The 27,007-nt window shown below is 39.4% G+C and overlaps 1 protein-coding gene across 1 annotated transcript in view; it reads right to left on the minus strand.

The window, feature by feature from the left end:
• The window catches only part of LAMA3 (laminin subunit alpha 3), a 107,816-nt gene that overhangs the window by 28,562 nt on the left and 52,247 nt on the right, over positions 1-27,007 (minus strand). Inside the window, exons 28-44 of the mRNA XM_018080963.2 lie at positions 26,311-26,408; positions 24,065-24,230; positions 23,535-23,661; positions 22,298-22,437; positions 21,812-21,927; positions 21,078-21,289; positions 20,049-20,253; positions 19,281-19,425; positions 18,403-18,543; positions 16,925-17,089; positions 13,929-14,030; positions 12,877-12,960; positions 11,682-11,912; positions 7,854-7,967; positions 4,017-4,126; positions 2,062-2,142; positions 520-626 (exon numbers count right to left, since the gene is read on the minus strand). Of these exons, the coding sequence (XP_017936452.2) occupies positions 520-626; positions 2,062-2,142; positions 4,017-4,126; positions 7,854-7,967; positions 11,682-11,912; positions 12,877-12,960; positions 13,929-14,030; positions 16,925-17,089; positions 18,403-18,543; positions 19,281-19,425; positions 20,049-20,253; positions 21,078-21,289; positions 21,812-21,927; positions 22,298-22,437; positions 23,535-23,661; positions 24,065-24,230; positions 26,311-26,408 (2,344 nt within the window). The remainder of the gene's footprint in view (positions 1-519; positions 627-2,061; positions 2,143-4,016; positions 4,127-7,853; positions 7,968-11,681; positions 11,913-12,876; positions 12,961-13,928; positions 14,031-16,924; positions 17,090-18,402; positions 18,544-19,280; positions 19,426-20,048; positions 20,254-21,077; positions 21,290-21,811; positions 21,928-22,297; positions 22,438-23,534; positions 23,662-24,064; positions 24,231-26,310; positions 26,409-27,007) is intronic.

Consider the following 27,007-nt stretch of genomic DNA (forward strand, 5'->3'; position numbering starts at 1 on the left):
GCTAGCAGAGCAGTGTATAGCTGGATTTATAAAACAGCCTCCTGAGGTCAGTTTCTAGCTTCCACTGTAAATGCAGTTAGCTTGAATACCTAAGAAGGCAGTGCCTGACGCAGACTCCAAAGACATCACTAATCTGTGCCAAATACATTTTAACAAGGCACATTGAGAATGCTCAGTTTCATAAGTCCATCAACACAGACTGGCATGATATAATTTAACCATGTCAGCAGAGGAACTATGATGCATTTAAGAACATAGCCATGAAACAAAAAAAAATTGGTACTATTTATGAAGGGAAATACAGGATAAAATGGCTTACAAGGGTAAACTTGATGACTCAGGACAGCCCATCTATTACTATGTTGTTATGTTGTAGGAAATCTTACATTTTGTAAAATATTATCTACATTTCTTTCAAGTCTAGATCTTTCCTTCAGTTCAGCTTATCCAAGTACCTTCCTTCTTTGCTTCCTAAAAAGAAAACAACACTCTCTCCCATGTTTACAGGCCCTCACGTACCTCCGGTCAGGTGGTCACAGCTAGCCAGCTGCCCATTATCATTACAGTTACATTTCTGACAGTAGCCTCCATATTTTTGTGGATTTCCAAAATATCCTGGAGCACAGCTAGATAAAGAGATACAAGTAATTTGGATTAAATATCTGAAGTTACTTTTGTGAAACATACTTTCCCTTGAGAAAAAATCCCAGTTATTGTCCTGAAGAAACTTTCAAGAACTTTTAATTTCATGTCTTGACTTAAACAGAAAGGATATATTTTTGGTTTACAGTATCCTCTGTACTATGCTAAAAATATCTTCGTAAGTGCTGCAGAATTTTTTTCTAAAAATAACAGCACTCCCACAATGCTCTTATAGGAATAATTCACTTAATCTGAAAAAATACAGTGCACACAGATACACAAGGAATTTGACAAGGCTTAACCCAGCAAACCATACCACTCTGGTCTGTGATCCCACCAGAAAACATGTAATAAGGAAGATCACAATGCAAGCACAGCTGAGATTTCAAACAGTAATGGCACTGAATGAAATCATCAACCTTCTGGCTGGGTGATACCTCCTCTTGCCACCTGTCAGCAAAGCAGTCTGTGTGCATGATCTCTAAATATTTCACAGGTAAAATATATTGTCCAGACTGGCTAGCTAATACTCCTAGAAGTCACTCTGTTTTAAGACCTATAAGATTGGTAATGTGGGATCAAAGGGCCATGATGAGTAGCTGACGTACAGCTATATCTAGAAGAGAAAGTCTCTATAACCTGCAGATTAGCTGTCTAAGATAACAGTCTTGAAGCACAAGACAGTGTCCTACTGAGGTCCTGTCTACAGATGAGACATCATGACTTATTGGCCTCAAGTTTCCAAACCACACAACACCATTCCATTACACTTAAGTTCTCCATGGATTTGAAACTCAGTGAAATTGGTTCATCTGCCTGCCTCAAACTGCCATGTTGTTCCTCCTTGGCTTTGCCAAACTGCTGCAATGTTCCAGCAAAAGAGATGGCTTCAGCCTGGTGTGTGTAAGCTCCAGCTGTGGATCACATTAGAATGATTTTAGATCAAGGGTATGGTGCTAAATGTTACATGGTTGCTGTGGGATAATTAAGACCATTGAAACACCATCATGTACATTGGAGGAAACAGGACGATGTTTTTAACCTGAAAAGGGATGAAGGAAGTGGAAGTTACTATTACCAGAGTGCAGGATAAGGCAAGGCATAGGGCACTTAAGCAAAGAGGCTGACACTTCTCTTTTTGGTAAAAATTGTGTAGTCACTAGTCTGTGGAGAATTGCTTACATTTCTTCAAGGAAGCATTGGGTTTATTGCTGGAATTACACTAGAACACCACTTTTTAGCAGCTCTGCATGTAAGCAGCTACTCCTTAAGCATGTGCATACTATGTCCATATATATTACCCAATACAGACATATATTACCCAATATTACCATATGTCTGTATGTATTACCCAATACAGACATACTTCTTTTTATGGTGCCTCTCAAAAACGTTAGTTTTGAGAAACAAGTCACCTACCGTTCACAACGAACTCCGGTGTAACCTTCTTTGCAGAGACACTGAATTTCTTCACCATTTGCCACACAACCAGTTGCAAATCTTTGAGAAGAAGAAAATATTATCGTTAGCACATCATCAAATAGGTTTTACACTCTTGAGGTCCAGTTTAATGACTTTCAGATTAAAAAATTATTTATACCACCAAAGTACTTCTCAGCTAATTTAATTGCCTCTAGATAATCTACCGTGACTAATTCTTTGAAGTTTCATATTTTTTGTGTATATTATTCCCTTAGACTAAAAAATAACCCTTTCCTGACCCTGTGGACTGACTATTAATAGTGCACTACCCAAAGGAATGCCTAAAATAAACCTTAGTAGTGATGTCATAAAATAAAACAAGTCTGGGTAGCTATTTTATCTTAGTAGGCAAGAATCAATAGCCTGTGCTAGACAACATTTCCTCCTGTTTGTATAGCTTTGCTTTTCTTTTCTTCCTTTTTAATGGATGACAACATTAGTGGATATTTTTACATAGCTAATATTGTTTAGGGTATTTTTAACCGAGGCTGAGTAAAGTTGTGCAGCATGTTTGGAATCTCTAGGGAATATCCGGTTAACATAATAAATATTTTTCTCTGCTCTTTCTAGCAGAATTATCTGGATTCAAATTTCACTTGGAGAGAAACCATTATTTTGTCCAATGTTCAGGAAGGAGAAGGCAGGAGATGAAGTGGGGCAGGCCATGTTTGCTATTTTCATTTTTTAATCTATGAACAGTTGGATAAAGCAAGTCTGTGTATCAAAGACAAATGTCTGCACTAAGCATTGCATATTATTTTACTAGATGGAAGACTGCAACTCCAATAATGCCAGGTGGGGTGCATTTCCTATGTCAGGAATGAGATTCACTACCCTAATGTGCAGCTATGAAACTGCATAGGTTTATGGTCTCTCTGAAATAGGTATTTCAGCACTCTTAAAACATGTTCAGTCAGCTTCAGGCAAGAACCTGCAGAAGAGGCTGTCAAAACTAGATCTATCAGAGAGTTCTCTGATAAATGAAAAACCTGTCTATTGTCTGATAGTGTAAATCTCTTACTTAAGCTTAGTTGGTGTTTGCTAATGCACCTGGCAAATATTATGTGGTGCCTTTAGCAATTTATAGCTTAATTTAGAAAAAAATTGATTTTATTTAACACATTTCAAAACTGACCAACGATGACAATGTGCCTAAACATACTGTGCGTTTAAAATGCAATTTATTGCCCAATTTTAAAAACCTGGCAACCTCATTAGATCCAAGGAAGTTTCATTTTTTTCAGCTTTGCATGTTTACACTTCCAACAGAGCGTCCACGTGAAGAGCAACCACACTCTTTCAGAGTTCTAAATACATGCTTAAGAGCTTGAATGTTTTTATATTATTTTTGCATCTTACTAATTTTTCTGAATTCATATAAAAGGCTTGTTTCACTGTTGTTACTTATCTCCTAGCCAGAGTAATACTGTTAAACATCTTGCATTTCAGTAAACAAGAAAGATCCTGGATATGTCCAGTAAGGGAAAGGGCTTCCATCCTACATTTGCCATTATGAAGGAGTTACTCGTGGTTTTGTATGTAAGCCCACTACAACTGCCTGGGGCTCCCCAAGGCTGTGAGCAGCATGCCTCTGAAGCCCATCCAATGTCCCACTGAGCTGAGGATGTACTCATAAAGTTAAAGTTCAGGGTCTGAGTGAGAATTAGAATGCTCAGCTCATGAGAAAAGGCAAAGCTGTGAGACAGACTACCAAGTTACTGCTGGTGTAATGTGTCTCAAATGGGTCTGATGCCACACTATGTTGAGCAATATGAGAACACAGAAGATTATTATCTGCCTATGGCAGCAGAGTTTGGGCTTATGGTTTGGGGTTTTTCTCTCATGTTTTTTTTCCCCTCCCCTCCTTGACTTCTTACAAGCTTTTACTGTACCTGTTTGTATAGGGGCAAGGACACATCCGGCAGGAACCCTGAGTGGCATCTCCAAAATAACCATCTTTACAGTGCTCACATTTCTCCCCAGCAGAATTATACTGACAGTTCTTGAAAAGGAAACAAGCAAGACAGTTAGCAGTGCTTTACCACTCAGTATGACTTTACTATTTTTAAAAAAATACAGCTAATCTATTTAGAGGATATTTTCTTTCCCCTCCACATAATCAAGCATTTATTGCCATATTGCCTTCACAACCAGGACAGAGCAGTTTCAGTCAATTTTCTAACCACAGAAAGCACAAGTTCCTCCCTACTGCAGAAAAGGAATTGATAAATAAGCAGAATTAAACATATTTTTAAGGAAATTCAATCAGGTGCATGGTCAGTTAAGGAACATTCCATTAAAACACTCTCTATGTCTTGATATTCCAATTAAAAAAACCCACTACGTTTAAATTTTGCATCTTAACACTAATTAGAAGGCAGATATAATTTAAAAGCATGCAATGAATTGAGTCCAAGTACATTCTTTAAAAAAATCCCATTAAATTAATACAAAAATTGTTTCTCTTAATAGATTCAGATCAGAACTGAGTTTCACGTAGTTTCTCCAGTGCATGTGTTACTTGGTATCTGGGGTAACTGGAATAAACAATGAAATAATAAAATAATGAAATAATGAAAAGCAAAGACTAGGAATACAACTGAAACTGATGCAATTGAGTTACTTTTTCCATGATAAAATTGTTGCAAATTACATTTTGTTTTAGAAAAATTCTTAATTCTGGTTCTGTCTAATTGTCACACATTTATATTTTATGGGGACAGAATGAGTAAGTCGCTTTTGCATTACCTAAATTGATGCTAATTTAAAATAGAAGTTGTTCAAATACATAGGCGGCATAAAAATACATAAGCAGCCATAAAAATTCCAAGTGACCAACACTCAAGAGGCATTCACACTCCTAAGTCCTACAGCTGTTTGTCTTCAGTGCACAACAGACTGATCCAATGTCCCACAGAGCTGAGGGTGTACTAAATAAAGCGAAAGATGGAAAAAAATAAAGTGGGAAATTGGCTGGAAGAGGTTACTGAGCAAATTACGCTTCCATTTCAGGGACCTTGATAGCTCAGGGCTATGTTTTACTACCATGACTAGCAGTAGAGGACCATTTTTCCCTATGAATGAGAAATAGTTCTGTCTCTCCCATCTCCTCTTACACTCCATTCTCCTCCACATTTCTTCATACCCAGACTCCCTTAACCACATCAACAGCCCTTCCCTCAAACTCTGCAGGTAGTAACCCCTAATTTGTTTTCATTTTGGTTAAAGACCTAAATCTGTGGCTCAATTATGAAAGGTTCTGGGAACGAACAGTAAAAGCTCCAGTTAAAATATGAGACATTTAACATGAAATTAAACAACAAGTAACACAAAGACACTATGTTTGCAAAAGGAATAATTTTAAAGTGCCGACTCTATAAAAGTTGGTGCATATATTCCTGCAAAAACCTAATGGAAAATTCAGATTGTTTCTGAATAATTACTGTCAATTTTTATAATCCTGAAGAATAAATTTAACTGCAAAAAGAGTAAAAGAGACATATTTAAAAATACATGTGTTGGTTTCAACTTGGAGCAACTTCCTCCCATCCCCTGAAGTTTATCTCCTGGCTTTTTGTTTTGCTCACTCTGTCTACAGAAACTGAAGCAATTCTGTAATTGCAAAGAAAACGTAAGCTATTTCACACATAAGGCACTCTAAATGTGCCATGCTGCTCCTCTAGTTAAATGGCATATAAGGGCTGGAGGTCCCAAGGCACAGCGGAATAAAGCCAGACCAGCAGCTTCCTCATGGGTCCTCCTTCAAGTTTCACAGGGTCAGAGACAGTCCTGGAGTCACAGCATCTCCAAACCATCAAGTATTGCAAATCCTAAAAGGAAAATTCCCAACTGACTGTGTATGCACCCATATGGTATAAGGAAGTCAGAGTAGAGTGTGTCAGGGCCACAACAGAAACGCTGAGGTTATATGAAACACATGGGGTTACAGGACATGAAGCAACATGTCACAGGATGAGCAAGTCTCAGCACCATGGTGCCCCTGAGGGAACATGCCTTCCAGGAGGAAGGGCAGGGACCACAAGGATCACAAAGCCTGATTAATGGCAGAGAGCTGGCTTTTCCCTACACATAAGAACCAGCCTTTCAGTCTTCTCCACCTCCTCCTGCCCTCCATTCTCCCCTGCTTTCAGCAGTGCAGCAGCACACTCCTCTCCTTCCACTGGTATGCAGCAGTGGGATAGTTATTGCCTGAGCTAGGGCACTGCTGCCACAGGGGAAGGAGCCAGCCTTGTCTTATCCTCCCTCACAAAGCCTTCTCTGGAGGCTGACACTCAAAGGACACTGATATATGTAGGTACTGGGGCCTGGGGCTCCAGGTGAGGAGCAGGAAGCCAAGAGAACAAGCTTTGCTCTTAGGATGTGGAACTTGGTGGCTTCTCAATGGGAAGCTCCTTTTCTTCTCTGCCCCACATCAGGTCTTTGTCCCATGGCTCCTCTACAGAGACACTAACTTGCTCACGGTTAGGCAGAGGCTCATAATGGAAATACAGGCCCTCAGGGCTTTCATTTTTCACTGCGTTATTCTGGATGACTTTGCTTGCCCTAAATCTTGTCCTTGGGCCAAGGGTTGATTTAGCTTTATCTGAAAGTTAATCCAGCTGTGAGAAAGAGGGGATGAAGAGAAATCTAAGTCACATACTTCATGAGGTGAAAGTAAAATTTGCCTTCATAATTCTAATCTGAAGTGAAACTTCCTCATCTTTCTTGCTCTACTGCAGCACTTTCCTGTCACAGCCTGCCCTGCCCCTCCAAAGCAGCAGCCTGTAAGTCATCCCCCAGAATGTGCTGAATTGGTTTATGGTTCCCATCAAAGCAACACGGTTGGTTCAGATGAAGTCGGGGGAAATGACATAACGCACAGGAATGCGCCGCAGGCAAAATGGATGCAGTGCAAACAAGGAAGAAGTAACAGAAAAGACAGACTGTGAAAGATGTTGGCACAGTTTTTGTTTACACAGTAAATGAAAAATTACTGAAAAGTTTTAAAGAGGGAATTTTTCAGAACAAAGTATTCAAAGAAGCATCATAGATATAAACTGGAGAAGCACAGTCAGCCAAATGTCACAATTCCATTGCTACAAGGGCTGATCCACTCCCATGAGGCTGCTTTGGGTTTAATACAGTGTGCCAGGGAGCAAAATCTGCCCCACTACACCTTCTGCAACAGCTAAAAATTTCTATTTAATCTAGCTTTTATTATCTCATCTTAGTTCAATATTTTTTAATCCATCTAGCTATAGACTGAAGTTTGTGGAGATACACTGAAGCTGATTAAACAAGAGATTCTGCAAAGACTGTACAAAAGTCCTGTTTGTCGGCATTGGCAAATATTAGTATATTTGTATAACACTAAGGACTGCATACGCCAGGATAAGACCCATGTTTATTATAAATAACTACAAAAGCTTCCAAAAGTACTAATTTGATGACTTTTTGTACCAGGACCTAACAAAAATAAGAGGGGAAGGAAGAAAAAAACTGAAAACAAGGACACAAATTACTCCAATCACCCACAGTTATGTCAAATATACATTTAAGTGTATGCATCTTAGGTTCATTAACAGTACAAAATTTAGAGAATGAGGCATACAAGGATTATTTTTAGTTGCTTGGAATTTAACAATACTGCATAGTCTATACTGCAGTAAGATAAATGAGTTTTTCTCCTTTTCTTCCCATTAATTTCTTGAATTTTCGTAGTTACTCACAATACATTTTCCAGTACCATCTTGACATCTATTTGAATTTCCATTGCAGTTGCAGGGCACACAACGTCCAGCAAATAATCCTTTATTCTCACGATAAAATCCAAGGCCACATTCCTAGACAGTAAGCAGAGAGAAAAAAATTAGCGAGTGTCGGTGGAAAGAACACGTTATGGGAAGTGTATTTTGGAAATGTTTGTCATTTCCAAGGAGGAGTAAAGGAACACGTTTCTTTGCAAGCTCCTTTATTCTAATGCAGCAAATAGCAATGAATGGAGATGAAGAAGTTTCAGCTGCACCCCTGCTCTTTACACATTTTGGTAGTGATGATTTAATAATTTTCACTAACCACTGAGCAAAACACGTTTCCTGTGGCTATGTACAAAGGTGTTGAATATGATTATTAAACCACAGAAAAACATTTGACTATGAGAATACTGTATTGTGAATCTTAGGAAGAACATATGGAAATGTCACATATTAACTAGTGGTTATATGAAATCTCAATATATAATTTCACTACGATCTATTATTTCCTTGGAAATAATTCTAGATATCTTTTACATACATTCATCATGACTTCCACAGTAAGTCTACCAAGAACTACACAAAGCCATGCCTAGACACAGCTAGGTGATGTAACAAAATATACAGTGATCTAATTTCTAAGTACAGGCTTGCCCTGGAGACTAGGGAAGCATGAGAAGAATGTTTAGCTATTGAGAGCACAGGAGCAGAAGCACAGCCTGTCAGATCACAGTTGGATTTAAGCAGAGAGCTGAACCAGAGGGACATTATGAATGAAGCAAGAGACATCAGGTTTATTAGCCTACACCAGGAAGGTAGTAACTCGTGTTAAAACCAGGTTCTTGCTTGCCAAGGACAGGGAAAGCATAAGGAGTTCCTCCTGTGAGCATGAAGCCCTCCTGTGCACAGACCCATTCAAAAATTCACACCCACCTTCTCTGCTCACATACTCCTGGCACAACAACCACACCGAAAATGACTGGACATAAGTCTACCCCTTCCATTCCCTAGCTCCTTTTCACTAGGAACTAAGCTAGTGTGGTGCAAGGAAGATCAGAGGTTGTATGGAAGTGGGGAGAAAGCTGTGCTCCCCACGAAGCCAGCATCTCCCAGGTTCCCGCCTCCGGGAATGTACTTCTGTGCTGTACCTATACTCACCCCTACCTCACAGTTAGGGGTTGGCCCCAACAACATGCAGAAAACAAGTGACAGTTGAACTTTAAAGCCATAAATCTTTTCTCACAATAATTGCACCACCAAGACTGATGGGACTAATCTGAAGAGCAAAGGGTTTGTGGGACGGTGTCACAAATCATGTTCCAGTGGTTCAAGGTATAAGTATTTATGCAGAGGTAGGATTAATCTGAAAAGAATTTATCAATAGATAGAACTGCCCAAGGAAAAAAAGCCTCTCAGAAAGCAGATCCCAAAAGGAATAATGAGTTACTGCTGTTTAAGCAACTGTTGCTAGTGGCACCTTTGCCTTCTCTACATATAGGATAAATGAAAAAAAAAAAGTATACAGAATACTAATACCATCAAAAACTTCAAATACTGACTTCAGTGTGAGCAAGGACTAAATTAAGAATAGACATTTGAAGTTTTTCAGATACATTTTTAAAAGGGGGAACATGTTCCCTGAACAACAGGGAGCCAATATACACAGCTTCTGAAGAAACCAGGGCCTGAAATACATTAAACAGCATGACTAAGTAAAATATAGGCCCTAATACATATGAATTTTATTTACTTACAGTTTTTTTTTGGAGAGCAAAATGAATCATACCTTTTAAAAACATATCCAGATGCATTTGGAAAAATATCTGTGCAGCCTTTTGTTTTTCTATTTATGCTGTGTTTAAAAGGACACATTTGGAGTACACAGGCATTTTGTTTTTGAAGCAGCATTTGTGATTTCCACACAAATGATAAATTGATTCCATGTGAAGATAAAGCTCTCGCTCAGCACCTTCAAGTGCTTACGTATTTAGGATCATTGTTTTCAAATAACAGCAATTTAAAAGAAACTCTTGCACACACTTTTGTTGGCAAAGTACTTTGAGACATAAGATCAGCCTTCTCATTACATTTATATTAGGTAATGCATAAGTTGTTACCAAATTAGTTAATTTAAAAACAAAGTGAAAGAAGGAAGCAAGTGAAAATGAGCAAATTACCTGTCTTGGGTAAAAATCCGTTTGAACTTGTTGCTGCTGACTCCTCTCCAGAAGGTGGGGATAGGAGAGCCTCTGTTGCATATCTTGTGTTAAACAATGCCCCAGGGACACTAACGTGACAACCAGCCATCCTACATTTCTTGGCCTCTGTGCTTGGGCCATCATTTTACTTTGGCCCCACGGCGGACATACGTTGCTATCCCTTCGGTGCTCACCCGTTCCTTCTCTTATACACTCCCTTCTTCTCTAGCTTCTGACTCAGATTAATGAGGCTCTGTGCTGTGATGGGCCCCACCTTCAAACTTTATACGTGAGTCAAGTCGTACAGCACACATTACTGTTCCTGAGGTTAACGAGTAACCCTGCAGTTCCTGCAGCTCAATATATACCTAAGTCGGGGTGGGGCAGGCATCACCTCCTCCCCACCTACGGCAGCCAGACAGAGCTGGGTGATTCGAGCAGTAAATCACTGCCTGAGTAATGCTGCATAAACATACGGGGCTTACCAACCTCCCAGGTGAGTGTCTTGGTCACTTCCTTTGGCTTTGTATTTCCACCAGGCTACATTAAAAAAACCCAAACGCCTGGTTTATCAAGGCAGTATGTTGAAAGCAATGCAATGGCACTAGTAAGTTCAGTCAATGCTCATCAATTTGTGTGGGGTACAGAACACCAAATGTATGAAAAAATAAAAAATATTTCCAAAATGGTATTTGAGAGATGATGAATAGCTGCCCTGAGCAGTGGATGCACAAATGAAATGCAAGCCAGACATACATATTTTTGTTCAGTCTCTCTGCAGCTGCTTCAGTCTAGATATTATTCGTTCATTCTCATTTCAAAAAACTTTTGCAAGGTTAGTACAGCAATTGTTGCTTTAGAGTAACCACCAACCATTTTCTGAGAGTAATTTCTCATATTTTGTGCACTTTGCATACTGCTTATCTCTCCAGTACTTTATTCTGCTGCACTGGGTGCTTACACGTGGCAACAGTCAAGCTCTAAGCTAAGCAAAAAGACAACCAAAAGAATTACAGCTACAGGAACAGCATCAAGGACAGGATTTACAGCTGTGGTTAGGATTTCACCAGTCTTCAGGTAACAGTATTACTTTGCAATGTTTACATTATCTTTCAAAAAGTATCTCCAAATTTTTTTTTGCAAATATGTTAATTTCAGATTTCAAATATTTTCCTAGAAATACAGTAGAATTATCTAGGTTCATGCTACTTCCCTTGGACCCAGCTAAAATAAGGAACACCAGGAATCTTCTCCACTGTGTATGATCTCACAAACTTTGATCAAGTCAATACTGACCTTCTCTCCATTAAGGTATGTGTTGACTGAGATTATTCAGCCTCTCAGAGGGCACCACAGAGGAATCCATCATTATAGTGCCTTACACACGTAAAATGACATTCACAGCTCCACAAAAGCAATCACGAGCTGCATAACTCTACAGTGCTTCTCAGACAGCGAAAGCACTTGAGCCATTGAAAGTGCACAGGCTTACAAGAAGCACGCTTAATTACTTTAATAACTAGCCTGTTCCTCTAACGAAGGCAGTATGTATAGCTGCAGGCAAGACAGAAGATAATGGTGCTGTATGAAGGCAAACGTTTCCTACCTGACATGAGTCACCGGTGTACTCCGGAGGGCAGGAGCACGTCTCTACGCTGTACGCAATGCTGCCGCTTCCTGCACTGGTGGCTTCTTCCAGCCCGACCTCACCGAGCGTCAGCCGCTGAGTCTCCGTGAAGTACAGGCCTCTGATGTGTAAGCCATCCAGTCTGGACAGGACTATCATCAGTTCCTCTCTGGATACAGGGTTATTGCTGCTGGCATGCCTGAAGTTTCCCTGTGCATTAAGGGTACAAAATGAGCACGGCCCTGCAGCTTCTTAAAAAGAGTATCTGCAAAGAAGACTGGAGGACGGGAAATGGGAGAAAAGATCCATGGAACAGACCCTTGCAGTGCCAATTGGGGTGGAGTGAAATAGGGGCCAGGAAAATAAACACAGAATGGGTGGAAAAAAGAATAATGAGCATAAAAATTGATGTTGCCTTTACTTTGCAAGCTATGTATATCTTTGAGGTATTGAGAAGTGAAGAAGCCTGTAGGTTCCTTTTCAGTCATCCAAATTTCTTTGAGATATCACCCTCCAAACCATAAAAGAATGGAGGAAAATGCTTTTACTTCTAAGGTAGGTGAAGTCTTAGAAATCCAATCTTTCGGGGATACCTTCACATGCTGTCTTGCTGCTAATGGATGCAGCATTACTGAAAATGGAATCTGGCTTGAAGAAACATCTTTTTTGCCTACATATGAGAGAGAAATAAATAACCTAGTCTGATCTTCTGAGCACAGATTTAAGTAGGAATAATCCCTGTTAAATTCACCTACTTGAATGTTGGACACCCATTCTAAACTAGATAACTAGACACCAAGGAAAACAGATACCAGTTCATTCCATCCCTTTTAAGTACAGTCTGAGGCTGCAATGAATCATCTTCCATTGATGACTGATTCAGTAATTCTCCACTAGCCCTGGAGGGGAGTTCTAAGGGCTAAATTGGACAAGATGCCTAGCTCAGAGGTGCCAAATTTAGGTGACATGAACCAGAACCAAGGTTCAATGTGGCAATAAAGAGAGAGAACAAATGTTGTTCATATTTAAGGTCTACAGTATTTAAGTTTATATTCACTACCATTATCAAGTATTTGGTATTTCTGCACATATTACCTGTGTATTTATATTACCTGTGTATTTTTTATGTGCCACTGGGAAGAAAAGAGAAGGCCCTTCCTTCTTCAGTTCTTACCTCAACCAGCTGCACACGCCCGTAATATTGACGATCAGGCAGAGGGTTGTTGGGATCCATATAAACAACTTCCATTTGATGGCCCTATGTGAGAATGAGGATGTAACATTGCTGTTTCACTACCTGTTATGGTAAAGTGTTCAGATGCAATAAAATTTGGTGAAACATTAACCCTGTTCTTTGGGAGATAAAAACTAAGTAATACCTCTGAAAACTGTAGCAAATTTTGTCAGCAAAGTGGTATAGTGAGCACTGTGTTCTAGTGTCAGCAAGGTTTTCACTGTTTTTGCCTATTAATAACCTTGCTTTCAAGTAAAACATGAAGAGAACCAAATTAATGCTGATCAATTTTCACAGGAACTAGTTAGTACTTTTTATTAAAATGTTTTTGCATTTTCAAACATTATCCTTTGCATCCTGGTGCACAAGCAACTATGGATATTACTGTAGTACTTTACGAGGCATGTTTCCCAGTAACAATCCTAAAATTCTGAATTAATATTTCTGACAGTCTGAGGAAATAAGCCTCCCCCTCCCCCCACCTTGTGAATTCCAACAAATAGCCAAAGATTTTAAATTTTGGCCACAAAGTGGTTAAATTTAAAAGCTGTTAACCTCAAATGCATTTTTATTTCAGTCCCTTGAAGCCTTGAAATTATGTTTAATTTTATGCTGAAGAAAATTCTCACAGAAAATGAGATTAATTACACATGGAATTCAGGGCATCTTTTGCAGAGACCAGGCCATACTTGTTGACAAGTGTGTAAGGCACTAATTAATTTTTTTTTCCACATGTGCACTTTACAGAGAGAATCCTATTTCATCTTTTTATTTGCTCTCAAATCCATTATGTTTAATAACATGTTACTTTGGCAACAAAGATGTGTTGATGGCTTTAAGCAAAATGCAGTAAAATCACTTTTACAGAAAAATAGCAAGTTGCTACTAAAGTTAAGTACACTATAGGAGCAAAATTGGCCATAGTTGTCAGGTAACATAAAAATCATGGTATTGGTGTTGCTTAAAACCAAAAATGGCATTTAAAAACTTACCGTTAGTCGTATATCAGGTCTCTTATTCAGAAGAACCATGCCCTCACTAGGTAAGCCAAAAGATTTCACTTGGTAACTTAGGAAGCCACCATATGAAGAAAGCTGTAGCAAAATGCACAAGAACAGAGATAACTGACTGCATTGTTGCTTGATATTAATGTAACTTTGTATTCCAGTTTACCCCATCTTCCAGCACTGTAAATAAAATACTCTTTGTTTTTAGAAAAAATACAAAAATAGTCTTGCTTGCAAGAAATTACTATTTTGTTTACTGTGTGTATCTGAGGTAACTTTTTGAGCAGATACTATTCTCTGAAAGGTTACCTACATCATAAGGGTTTTTTTCAGACCTGAGTTCACACTGTGTGTGTCATGGAGAAATCACATGTTCACATGAACATTGTTCTCCCCTGATTGTGCAAAACAAATTTGGTGCATCAAGAGTAGACATCAGATTGATAACGAAAGTGGTAGTAAACCCCATGAACAGCCACAGACAAAAAAAAGTAAGAGTACAAATGTTTACAGGTGGCTTTCATGGGCCAGCATTTTCTAAACTCTGCAAACATGAATGCAAGCAGGAAACCATTGCTCTAATTTCTGGAGGACAGGACTTCTACTGGTATCAGCTCTGTTGTAAGCAGGTCAGTGCTGAAGGCTGAGCTGAAACCACACTTCTTTTGGCTCAACTTCAGGTGACCACAAGTGGCCTCAAACTCAACCAAATACATACAGTGCTGCCCAGAACAGACATAAGCAAGTATGTTTGAATCATCTGAGAAACAGCTTCCCTGGGTGGTGTATGAGTGACTCAGTACAAAACATATTGAAAAGAAAGGAAGCTCCAGGCACAGCCTGGATAGTTTTTGTTCCAAGACAAGCCTAGAAGGAAAGTTTGTGGGTACTAGGTGAAATCACGCGTTTTGGAATGGATGTACTATTTTGTTTTGCACCCCTTGTCTTTTGCCCTTGTATCTTATGCTTGGTTTTGACATGGAGGAAGAACTACTTTGTCAGGTTTTGCTGTTCTACAGGTAAGCACCAGCCTTCAATCTACCCCTTTCCAAATACTTTGATGAATTACAAACAAAAGACTGACATCTCAATACTAAATTTGTTCCTTGGATCACAAGGATGTAATTAATGTCAATTGCATTTTCAAAAGCATCATCTGGAACTTGGCTATATTTTGTCAACACAATCTAACCACCTTGTAAAAATATTTTTTTAGAAAAAAACACAACAGAATTAAAAGTATGCAAAATTGTTTCTCAATGATTTTTTTTTAATGGGAAAATATTGGTCTTATAAACCACTCTCTGTATTCCAGATATATGGTATTTATTTTCTAACATTAAGTCATCTATTAAATAAAATGTTAAAATACAAAAGAGCAGAAAACGGGGACAATGTGATCCAAATTTCTCAATGACTGTTAGTTTCTGCACTGCTATAGAATTTGCATTTGATTCCCTTTTAACTTTTAAACAAAAGACATAGATAGGAAAAAAAATACACTCTGCTAAATGTAAGTGTTCCAGTGGAACTAGTTAAAAGGTTTAAGATAATGGAAAACAGGATTTATACCTCATCACACTAAAAAACGTCTGATGTGCTTTTGTTCACATTTTCTGAAAGAGATGCTATCACTAGAAGCAGACCAAAACCTGACATTTTCAAAATACAGTAGTGTGAATAACTGGGAAATTTATGAGCTTGTAAACTAACAGCTGGATAGCATTCTGGGGGGACTTTCATTACTGCAGTATTGCCTGTGCTAAAATATACACTAACACACTGTGTACCATGAAAGCAGCACCCAAATTAGAACTATTTCATTTACAGTGTTGTCATTGCAAATGAAAGAAAGTCATGGCAGGCCTAGATAGACTGTGAAACAGTAACCTATGAGTAACATAAAACTCATAGCACTGATCTTAATAGCTGTGTTTAAAGAGGGTTATTGCCTGCTTTATATCTTGTTATGGGAACAACAAAAGTCCTTTTGGTTCAACACTCTACGTGATAATGTATGCTTTAACATGAAATCTCTTTCAAAAATTATTTGCAAGCACTGAAACAAGAACCTCTATAACATTAACAAAAAGCACCCTAACTAAACATGCTGTTCAGCTGAGACACAGACCTCTGAGCATAGGAGAGTAGGATGAAAAGCACTGCTCTAATTTTTAAAATAAGGACTAAGAGGAACTTCAAAATTGTACCATCTTTAATGCTCTGGTGTCTATCCCATTTGTTTTCTCCTGTTCAGGATTACATCTGAAAAGCCTGTGTGTCCTATGACTGGCTAATAACTGTCAACACTGTCAGAGTTCAAAATGAGGAGAACCTAGGCTCCAGGTCTGCAAGTCACCATTATCAAAGTCCCCCCGGGTCAGTGTGATCCTTGGGCTGAGATGCTGATGGTAGTAACTGTGAGAAAAAGACTGCTCCCATGCATGAGTTGACAAAGCAGCAAGCAGTTCAAAGAACACAAAGGTTAGAAAACGAATTGTTGCTCTTCCTAAGCAACATATCAAATGCAAAAGGTTGGGTCTTTTTGTGTGCCACTGAGCACATAATCACCTTTTATTCTTTTGGAAATCTGCCCAGGACATACTCTAAAGAACCTAAAGGATTGGCAAGCTCTACGTGTTCTGGGTTTCAGAGTGGGCACATTGGCAAGCTCTGTGTGTTCTGGGTTTTGGAAAAGCAGCTGAAGGTACCAGCTCCCTGAACCACAGCTTCTGACCCTACTGTTCACATAAAGACCTCTCTGGCACCAAGCAACATGATTAATTCTGTGTAACTGGTTATAATTTTAACACTGTACTCAGAAGTAAAATGTTGAGATTCCTGGCATGACAGGTAAGAGAAACAAGAATCTCGTGAGAGAAGAAAGAGAAAAGTATCTAAGAAAACCAGACTTTTTATCAAAAATGCTGGCAAAAAAATTAATTCCTGTTATTAAAACAGATGAGTTAGGTGGCATTTACCTTCTCTCCCAGGTAAGACGGTGGTGCTTTCCAATACAAACTATGCACAGAAGCAGGCAATTCTTGAACATCAGCCACTACACTATTACTGACTGGATTGAAAGTGACTGGAATGTCAATATTTTCATCCACTGCCTCCAAGCGCCAGTTTCTCATGTCCACAAACTAATGAAAAATACATAAAGGAAATAAGCTTGTCTCATCCTTTATTAAACTCTACCAGCACCAAGTAATGAGAAGAAAATGTTTAGCCGCTATAATTCCCCTAGCATGAAATGCAACCGCTTCAAAGTCAGTCTAAAGTTTTTGTGCAGTGGATGTTGCACGGACTTCAAAAGAGAGAATAAGTGGGACAGATGAGCCAAAGCTACTTGGGATGCAGGCATTTGGTTTGTCATTTGCAAACTAAATTCTGTCTCCGGTCACATGAAGACATACCCTTCTGGAGGTGACTAGGAATTTTGTACACAAATCCAAGGACATAATTTGGAGGTGCTTTCTAAAGTCCATTCCAAAATCAAACCCAGGACACTAACCTAAAAGACAGAGTTTGGGTTGGTCATGGTAGGTGCAAGGTACAAGGGAGGGGACATGGGATGATATTTCGGAGAGGCAGGCAATGTAGCCTAATATTCTGGCTCTTTAATGCACATTTTATGGTTGTTGTTTCATGAAAGACCATGCATCTTGTCATTTATCATCAGAACAGGAGAAAGAGCGCATATTGAATATGTACCAGAACAATAACACAAAAAGCTAAACTTGTTCCCTAAAACAATTTTTGGAGAGGACAAGTAATCACTAGAGGAAATTTTCCTAAAGCAAATGGAAGTTTGCTGCTGACTTCACTGAGGACAGATTTTTATCCTTTGCATGAAAACAGCAAAGAATCACTGGATTGCATCTAGTCTATGTCTAAACCTTCACTAAACTCTTCATCCATGATTCTAGCTCTGCTTCTCTCTTTTTCTTTCTCTTGCATTGTTTCGAGCAGCTCTTGCTTTTTTCAGTCGTTAGACATCTTACCGTTCATTTATGCTACTAAAAATCAATCTTCATTTCTCACACTTGATGTTCTACCTCTTTTATAGGGAGGGAAGAAAGACAGTTTTTACAATCTGTAGAATCTGTCTCACATTTCTGAAGTTTAAAAATGTATCTATGATATAGACACGTAAAATGGCATGTGCTTATCAAAGCATCTTGAAGGAGACCATTGACTTTATTGATGACATGGAGTTTGAAGATACAGCAAGGAAGATAAAGGCCAGCTCAACTTCAGTCCAACTAATGATTCGTAAACAAACAGGTAAAAAGGGCCATTTCTACCAAAAGGCACTTTCAGATTACACATAGGTTTTAAGAAGGCTGCACTAAATCCGAACTATTGCTTGGAGAATATTTCTTATCCTTAGAAATGTCTTTAATGGAATAAATGTAGGTGCATGATAGAAAAGAAATAAACCTATTGGATACACCTTGGTTCTACGACGATTCGTGCTGCGACAGTTGCTGGTTGCCCCAAAACAAAAGCAAGAGGTACATCCCCTGGGATTAGAAGGGTCCAGATAAAAGGATCCTGGTCGGCAAGTATCACATGCTGCACCTTCAACATTCTCCTGTTAAGGCATAGTTCAAAGAAATCTCAGTGCTTTCCTTTTGGTTTGGGTGAGGTACTTACTTAAATGTATGGAAACATGAATGAAAATGTGAGATTCTCTAGCTAGACCATATTCCAAATGCAAATAAAACTGTCTTGGAGACTATCTTATGAGCTGTCTTTTCAGTTTATAAAGTGAACCACAGAATAATAAATATTAGTCAGAAGCAGCTGGTAACTTCTCTGCCAAAAGCCTCCCACTAGCTTTTGCAACCCTACTATATAAAAGGTCGCCTGTGAAAGTTCACATTTATCACATTTAATTATGCAGATCAGAACAAAAGAAGATTTCCTGGCTATAATGATGTGGTAAAATGTCAACTGACATAATATGGCTAAAAAAAGCATGGGACCTGGTTAACATCCAGAAGTCAAGATGCAGACAGATAAAACAGATATGTGCAGGGTACAGACTGCTTCAGTGAATCGATGGACATGTACTCTGCAGCTATTTAACATCCTGCAAAACCTAAGACCATCTGTACAGCTGACACATATTGAAGTCATTAAAAAATGGCATCTAACGCTACCATCATAACGTGTGCACATACTGCAAGGTGTTATATTTTTGTACAGCTGCATTTAATTTATAATAAAACTTAATGATAAACTCACTTCATTCGCCCATTAAGTATGAAATAGTCACTGATTTGCAAACGATGCTTGTGCGTGTAGAAGTAATTTGATTTATCTGACCTTGCAAAGACAAATTCCTGTCTGGGGGTCGCAAACATCTGGCTCTGTTCCATCTCTGTTACAGTTACATGGCACACAGTTAGGGAAACCGTAAGTTCCAGGAGCACACTGATCACACTGACGTCCTTTTATTCCTGGTTTGCATCTTTATCAACAAACACAGGGAAGAGGAGGGAGTCAACAGAGGAGGCAGGAATGGAGCAAGGGAGGGAAGATTAAAACAACAGGCAGGTGGATTTTGAAGTGATTGTACAGCTATGACACAACTTTATGACTTCCACATACAAAAAGCAGCACGTTAGTATTGCTCTCAGATTTTAATAGTATGACATTTGAAATGGCCCTGGAACTGCCTAGGAACAGATTTGAAGGATAAAAATGCTCACAATAGAATTAGACTTCTGCAGCTATTCAGTGCTTGCAGTGCAGAACTACTCCCTCTGTACACCAAGGTGTAAAACACGGATGCTGAATATAGGTAAGCGGAGCTGGAACAAGATTTATGGCTGGAAAATGTGACTGGGCATTATTCAAGGCATGCACCTGCTAACAAAAAGGTGGAGAATTGTGGGCATATGATTAATTACAGAGACTTCAACCTTCCACAAAGCTTGGGTTAGTTTACAACTGTTCAGAATGAATAAAATCCACTTTGCTCATAGTGAAGGCAGAATGTCTTGAATTTCCCATATCCCCTCCAAATGCCTGAAAAGAACAGTGAAGGAAACCACTCATGCATTGTTTATAATGCACATAACTCAAACTTACTTGCATTGCCCATTGGTTTTTTCACATTCTGGGCTTGAAACATCAACGACTCCTCTTTCTGAGCAGTTGCAGCTCTCACAGCCAGCAAGAGGGTGGTAGCTGAAGTGATGTTTCTCGCACACTTCACATTTTGGTTTCACGGTTCGTGGAGGGCAAATGCATTTACCAGTCATGTCATCACATAGACGCTGCCCGCAGTTGCACACTAGGTCAAAGAAAATGCTGTACAAATCAATTTCATCTCATCTTACAATGATCAACTCTTATTGGACTTGCATATGAAACAAACACACACAACATTTTTATATAGAGAACATGACTCTTTTCTTTCACTAGTTTAAAGCTCTGGGCTATAGAAACCAACTATGTGACTGCAACAGTAGTTTCAAAGAACAGGTTTAGTGCTTGGCTCTTTTCCACCAATTGGTTGCTTAACTTCACCACAGGCATTGTTAATCACTCGCCACAACTTACAAGGATTAAATGACAATAGTTTTGGTGTTAATGGCACCACTTTTATAGAGCAATACTTATAAACATCAAGTATAATATCTGGGAAGGCAGATGAGGACTGTTGGTGTAATCTGTAGATCTGTCGATGTTATTAACATCAGAATATGAGGAATTAGGAATGCTGTGTCTCTGATTATCTATGAGAAAACCTGAAGGTACAAAATGGGATTAAACAATAATAACGTGGAAATGATTCAGCACTAAGTGTAGAAAAAATCCATTTCACTCAATAGTGACAACATGGATTTTAACCAGTTTATCTGTAAGCCTATTACACCTGATAAGACTACACATGCAAAGGCACACCTCATTGTGAACTAGGTGTGCTTTAAGGGAATGGGGTTACTTCTGCCTTAAACTGAAAGCTATGCTATAGTAAAGTCAAGATGGCTCAACGAGCCTCTCACAGGATTGAGCCCTACAAAGAAAAGCGAGGCTGTGGTGCATCTGCAGTAAATTCAGAGGATTAAATAAAAGGTCGTGTCAGGTGCTGAACAAGCCTGAGCATGTACTTACACTTGCAAAATGGGAATCCATAGTAGCCGGTTTGGCATCGGGTGCACTGACGACCGATGACATTAGGCCTGCAAACACACTGTCCTCCCAGGGGGCTGCACATAGGGCTCGTGGCACCTGCACTGTGGCAGTTACATGGCAGGGCTCCTTTGTTGTAGGAAGCCACTAGTGACCTTACAGAGTCCTTACAGAAGGCCGATGATCCCTCTGGGCTATTAGAATTGAAATATAAATCATGTAAGTTCTGGCACTTGGGAATTGTTATGAGAGTGCTTCGCAGTGGTTCAGTAAATTAGGGTCCTGCCTTTCAAACAGTTTGACATAAGGACAGCATCAGTACACATGCAAGGGTGTATTTTAATTAAATTAGTGGTGAATGGCTTTGAACATGCAGGTAAGAAATTTTTTTCAAAGCAAGTGCGTGTGTTAGTTATATCAGTTCAGACATGCCAAGCAAAATACCAAATACCAAATATGGAAATACCAAAGACAGAAAGATGACATAGATTTTCCTCTTTTGTACAGTGAGCAATAAAGCTCTACCTTTGCATTGCATTTGCAATAGAAAGTCATGGAAACGTGACTCATGGAAGTTTAATGGGCCAGCATAAGCCATGAAAAGCATTTTAATGTTGGGCAATGATGGTGATTTTATAAATCTCTTTAATACACAGTAAAAGTAATATTATTCCCAGTTTGTTGTCAGTGTTCAGTTTTTAGAAAGTGATGCTTACTCAATATAAAAACTGTTTCCTCCACATTGGCTGATAAAATCAAATGACTTGTCCACTGTCTTTTTGTCAAGTATTTTGTAACTGTAGGTGTCTGCTGGAACAACTAAGATATTTTCCTTAAAACAACAAGAAAGCTAAATTGTACATTTCAGAGAAAAACAAAAAGACACAAGCTAAGGCATTTAAATGTTGCTTCACTATATATTCTGTATTTTCTCAAAACCTGTAATATTTTAACCAAAAAAAATAGGAAAATACACTTCCCATGTTCCCCTCAAAGTTGTGATTCTACAAGGAGTGTAAAATAAAAACATTGTATAGTATCTTAAAAATTAAAAATAAAACCAAATCAGTGCAAAAGATCCTAAAAATCTTAAACACAACATTAAAAAATTAGTATTGTTGGCTTTCATCTTTGCATGTATCTCTAAATGAATGATGAAACTGAAAACAGTATTTTCAAGTACATTTATGTAATGAACATACCAGAACCAGCATTTTTCCATCCGGTATCATCACTGTAACAGAGACCTTGGGTTCAGAAACATCAAGCTCAATCTGGTTTTCTGCGATCACTTGATCCCGACAGCCAGACATATGGGGGCAGAATGAAGCCTTGAAGGTACCTAGAAGGAGAAAAAAAAAAGGAGTTGTGTGGAAAGGTTTTGTTTGCAGGGGGCTACTAGAGTGGGTTCTATGAAAACCCGCCAGAAGCTTCCTCTATCTCCAACAGCCAAAGCCAGTCAGATCCAAGACAGACACCCCACTGGCCAAGTGCGAGGCTCACCATGATAGCGCCTCTGGGATAACTTATTTAAGAAAGGGGAAAATAAACCTGCACAATGGCAACTACAGCCTGAGAGAGGAGTGAGAACGTATGAGAGAAACAGCTCTGCAGACACCAAGGTCAGTGAAGAAGGGGGAAGAGGTGCTCCAGGTGCCAGAGCAGAGATTTCCCTGCAGCCCATGGTGAAGACAGATAGGTTGTCCCCCTGCACTGCATGAAGGTCTACAGTGGAGCAGAGGTCCACCCACAGCCCAGGGAGGAACCCATGCAGGAGCAGGCGGATGCCCAAAGGAGGCTGTGATCCTGTGGGAAGCCTGCAGTGGAGCAGGCTCCTGGCAGACCTTGTGACCCTGTGCAAGAGACCCACGCTGGAGCAGTTAGGGAAGAATTGTAGTCAATGGGAATGAGTCATGTTGGAAAAGTTGGTGGAGGATTGTCTCTCATGGGAGGGACCCCACACTGAAGCATGGGAAGAGTGTGAGGAGTCCTCCTTTGAGGAGGAAGGAACAGCAGAGGCAACCTGTGAGGAACTGACTGCAGCCCCCATTCCCTGTTCCCCTGCAGCACTTGGGGTAAGAGTTAGAGAAATCTGGGAGTAAAGTTGAGCCTGGGAAGAATGGAGGGGTGGAGGGAAGGTGTTTGAAGATTTGGGTTTATTCCTCATTACCCTACCCTTATTTGATTGTTAATAAATTAAGATAATTTCCCCAAGTTGAGTCTGTTTTGCCTGTGATGGTAATTGGTGAATGGTCTCTCCCTGTCCTTATCTCTACCCACAAGCCTTTTGTTATATTTGCTGTCCCCTGTCCAGCTGAGGAGGGGAGTGACAGAGTGGCTTTGGTAGGCACCTTGCGTCCAGCCAGGGTCAACCCAGCGCAGCTCCATATGCCAAAATGCTGAGAAAGAAAAAGGGTTAGATGAAATTCAGACACTTACCTGACCACACACGTCCTGCATCCACACGGACTTGCACAGGGAACGCCGGGTGCGCCGTCTGATAAAAATGTACTACAAATACGTATCGGCCCAAGTGGGGCACTCTGCCGTTCAAGGTAATCTGGTTCTGGGGAAACACGAACAGCTCTGATATTATATTTGTTTTGTGAAATATACCTGGGTTTATCAGCTGTGCTCAGTGCCACCTATCTGCAGTAAAAGAGATGAGGCTTAGCATCTCTCAGCAAGTTAAATATCTTGAAAGAACATGGCATTACAACTGCATGCTCTGTTTGCCTGCCAAGCACATCTAACATTCTTCTGCAGTCTGTGAGACTACTGCATAGTTTGGAAAGAAGATGGATTTTTTTTTTCTTTCTGTATATTGCCTCTGTGGCTTATTCAGCCTGCAATATTTTGATCATATCACATCATTCAGTTTTGACTCTATTATAGTGTTTCATCTATTTAACTTTACTAACAACATACTTTATGATTTATGAAACAAAAGTTTGCAGAATATGAGATACCTGTAGTGGTGTCAAGGTGACTCCCTTAACTGAATCAGCAGGTAAAGGGGCACTGAGTAGATCATAGAGTATATTCTTCTGTACTTTGGAAATTTCCCCATCTTTGAACGCATCCAAAACCAAAGCTGCTGGCGGAGTTTCATAAACTGAGGGAATGCAAGTTGCACTAAACACAGAATTATAGTAATTATTCTTGAGGCCAGGAGAATTTCTTAAGTATCATAAGAGGAAGAGCTGTTGGCTCAGAAAAGTCAATATATTAGACTGTATTACAATTAATAATGCAATAATAACTCCTGTTCCTATTTGGATTCTATATAAATGATTGGAAAGTAACTGAAAACAAGAAATACAGATTTAACTTACACACGGGTAAGTGTACATTAACTGACTTTATTCACTCAAAATTTCCCTAACTTTAAGTCTCAATGGAAAGAGTTAAGGAAGAGGAAACTTAAGGGAACTAGGAGTGTTAAAAATTAAATACAATTTAGTTAATTCAGTTAGTTACAGTCACTGGAATCTGTACTAATATTGAATTCTCAGTTCTACAAACATTTACATAGGTGTATCCTTTAAACATGCAAATTTTCCCACTTAAATACTTAGAAGTTAAGTATACACTCAAATATTTGTAGAATTGGAGCCAAAATAAATAACAGTAATCATTGAAAGCATCCTTATTCATTGACTGCTGTATTTAACTATTTCTTCCTTGGCATATTTAATTCTGAAGAACTTGATTGAGAGAAGAATTTTCCGAACTGCAGTATAAAATGTTTTTGGGGGTTTCCTGATAGTATTTAATCACTCCTCATAAGTACTCAACAGACAATGATTAATCCTTGCTCAAGACAGGCCCAGAACTAGAACGGCAAGGATGTCTCAGGGCCAGAACTGAGATGTATTTGCCAGGCCTGTGTGGGAAATCATGTGCAGCATCCATTTATAATACTGTTAAAATGAGGCAAAACTCTACCTCTTTCAACTTGGGGAACTTAAACACTTTCAAGAAAGCAAAAATGCTTGCCAGATAATAATAATAAAAGAACATAAACATACAGTAAACTATGCAAATATAATGAGACTAAAAAAACCAACACAAAACCAAAGTAAAAGGTACAAGTTTCTACATTAGCTTTATTTTAAATTGTGTTTTTCACCCAGCCTCTTTCCTCTGTTTTACTCAGAATATAAATGCCCGGATTTGCAAAATACCTTTGGTGCAAGGACAAGTATCTTCAGTCTTAGAAAGCTGCTCTCAGTGGTAACACTCCAAACAGGAGAATTACAGCTGCGACTCAGTTCTATGCACGCTTGGAAGCCAAGGACAGTCACATGCTTTTATCCAATTTACCATCCAGAGTTTTCTGCTTTCTATTTCAATTCAACCATTATACTAGAAGCTAGCCTCTGGAAAACTATTAGACCTAGTCACCAACTCTTTCTGCCCCTTAAGTCCTGCAAATGACATTTTTACTTTGAGGCCCTTCCCACTGCCAGATCAGTAGGAAGAAAGCCTTAACAGTAGCATCACGAGGGACATCCTGGGGAGTGTGACAGGCACTGAAATGTGGAATTCCCTAATTTGGAAGCTGCAGTGCGAGTTTCTCTGTGTCCCAAAGAATAAAAGATGGAGAGGGGAAGAGCTTCAATAGGACAGAGTAAATGCTCTGTGGAACCCAAACCTGACCGCTTGGGAAGTGAGGGTTCAGGTTCAGATCTTCACAGCAAGAGAAGAGCCATCAGCCTGGATCAACCAAGCAGTACATGAGTCCTCTAATTACTGGTCCTATAAAGTATAAGGAGAAGAAGGATCACCTGGCACTGCTGTGCAGAGTGAATGATAAGGACACACCTCCCCTAAGGGCCCCACGATGAAATGGACAAGGGAATGGCTTGTTTGTGAAGTGGGGGTTTACATGTTGAATAATTTGATACTGCCAAGTTGAGCTGGTGGATTTGTGTCTGAAAGGGCGTCACATCCCCTACCTAGTGAAAATTAAAGCCATTTTGGACAGCTGAAGCAATGAGGTGCAGAAGAAAACTCGAGAACAGTATTAACAAAACACTGTTCAAAGACTGTCTAGGTTAACACTAACACTGCAGCTTTTTTACAAATATTACTTTGCAAAAGTGGCCTAAAAATCAGCTGTGGGTTGCTGAGCAAAAGAATTAGAATATCATTTAGTCTGCCTTTCAAGGTCATCTTCAGGTAATAAGAAGGGTAAAACCAAGCAAGTTACCTTCCATCATGGGTACTCCTGTATGCAGCTATGCACTGTACTTTAGGATCCACATATTCTGGAGAAAATTCTTCAGCTGATATAATACAAACCTTGTGCTGAAAAACAAGCACAAAGTACAATTAACTATTAATATCATAAATAACAGGGCCAGGCCTGACTGGGAAGGATGAAGCCTAATTTTAGTATGGGGAGATCTGAGCCCAAAGCCATGTTCTGTCATGGACCTCCCAGAAGATTCTGGATCCCTTTACCTCCCTGCACCTCAATGCCTGAGGATTAAATAGCATTTTTCTGTCCTTCTCAAGGAAGGCTGTTCAGAAGTTAAACAACCAAAACATAAGTATGTGTGTGGCAATGGGAAAGACAGAAGACCAACTCACAGGGTGAGAAGCCAGGCAAGGAATGAACAGAGGTGGGAGGGAAAAGCCCTCATCTGTCGTGTTAGACTTCTGGACCCTGGGTGAATTCCTAGACTCTCTCAAATGCAGGCACAAACACTTGCTCGCACAAAGTCCATAGGAGTGAGTTTCAGTGACACCAGGATTTCTCCAAATAGATTCAGAACTTATTTCAAAAGAAACAAGACCTCACACTATTATTTTTTTTTTTACTAAAACTCGACATGAACAAATGAATCTGTGGTAGTCCCGCTGTACCCATGGTGGTAAGGACATAAGGGAAGGCTTGTGGGTAG

The sequence above is a fragment of the Manacus vitellinus genome, unplaced genomic scaffold (genome assembly GCF_001715985.3).
Source record: "Manacus vitellinus isolate BGI_N305 unplaced genomic scaffold, ASM171598v3 scaffold_1_pilon, whole genome shotgun sequence".
Lineage (NCBI taxonomy): Eukaryota > Metazoa > Chordata > Aves > Passeriformes > Pipridae > Manacus > Manacus vitellinus.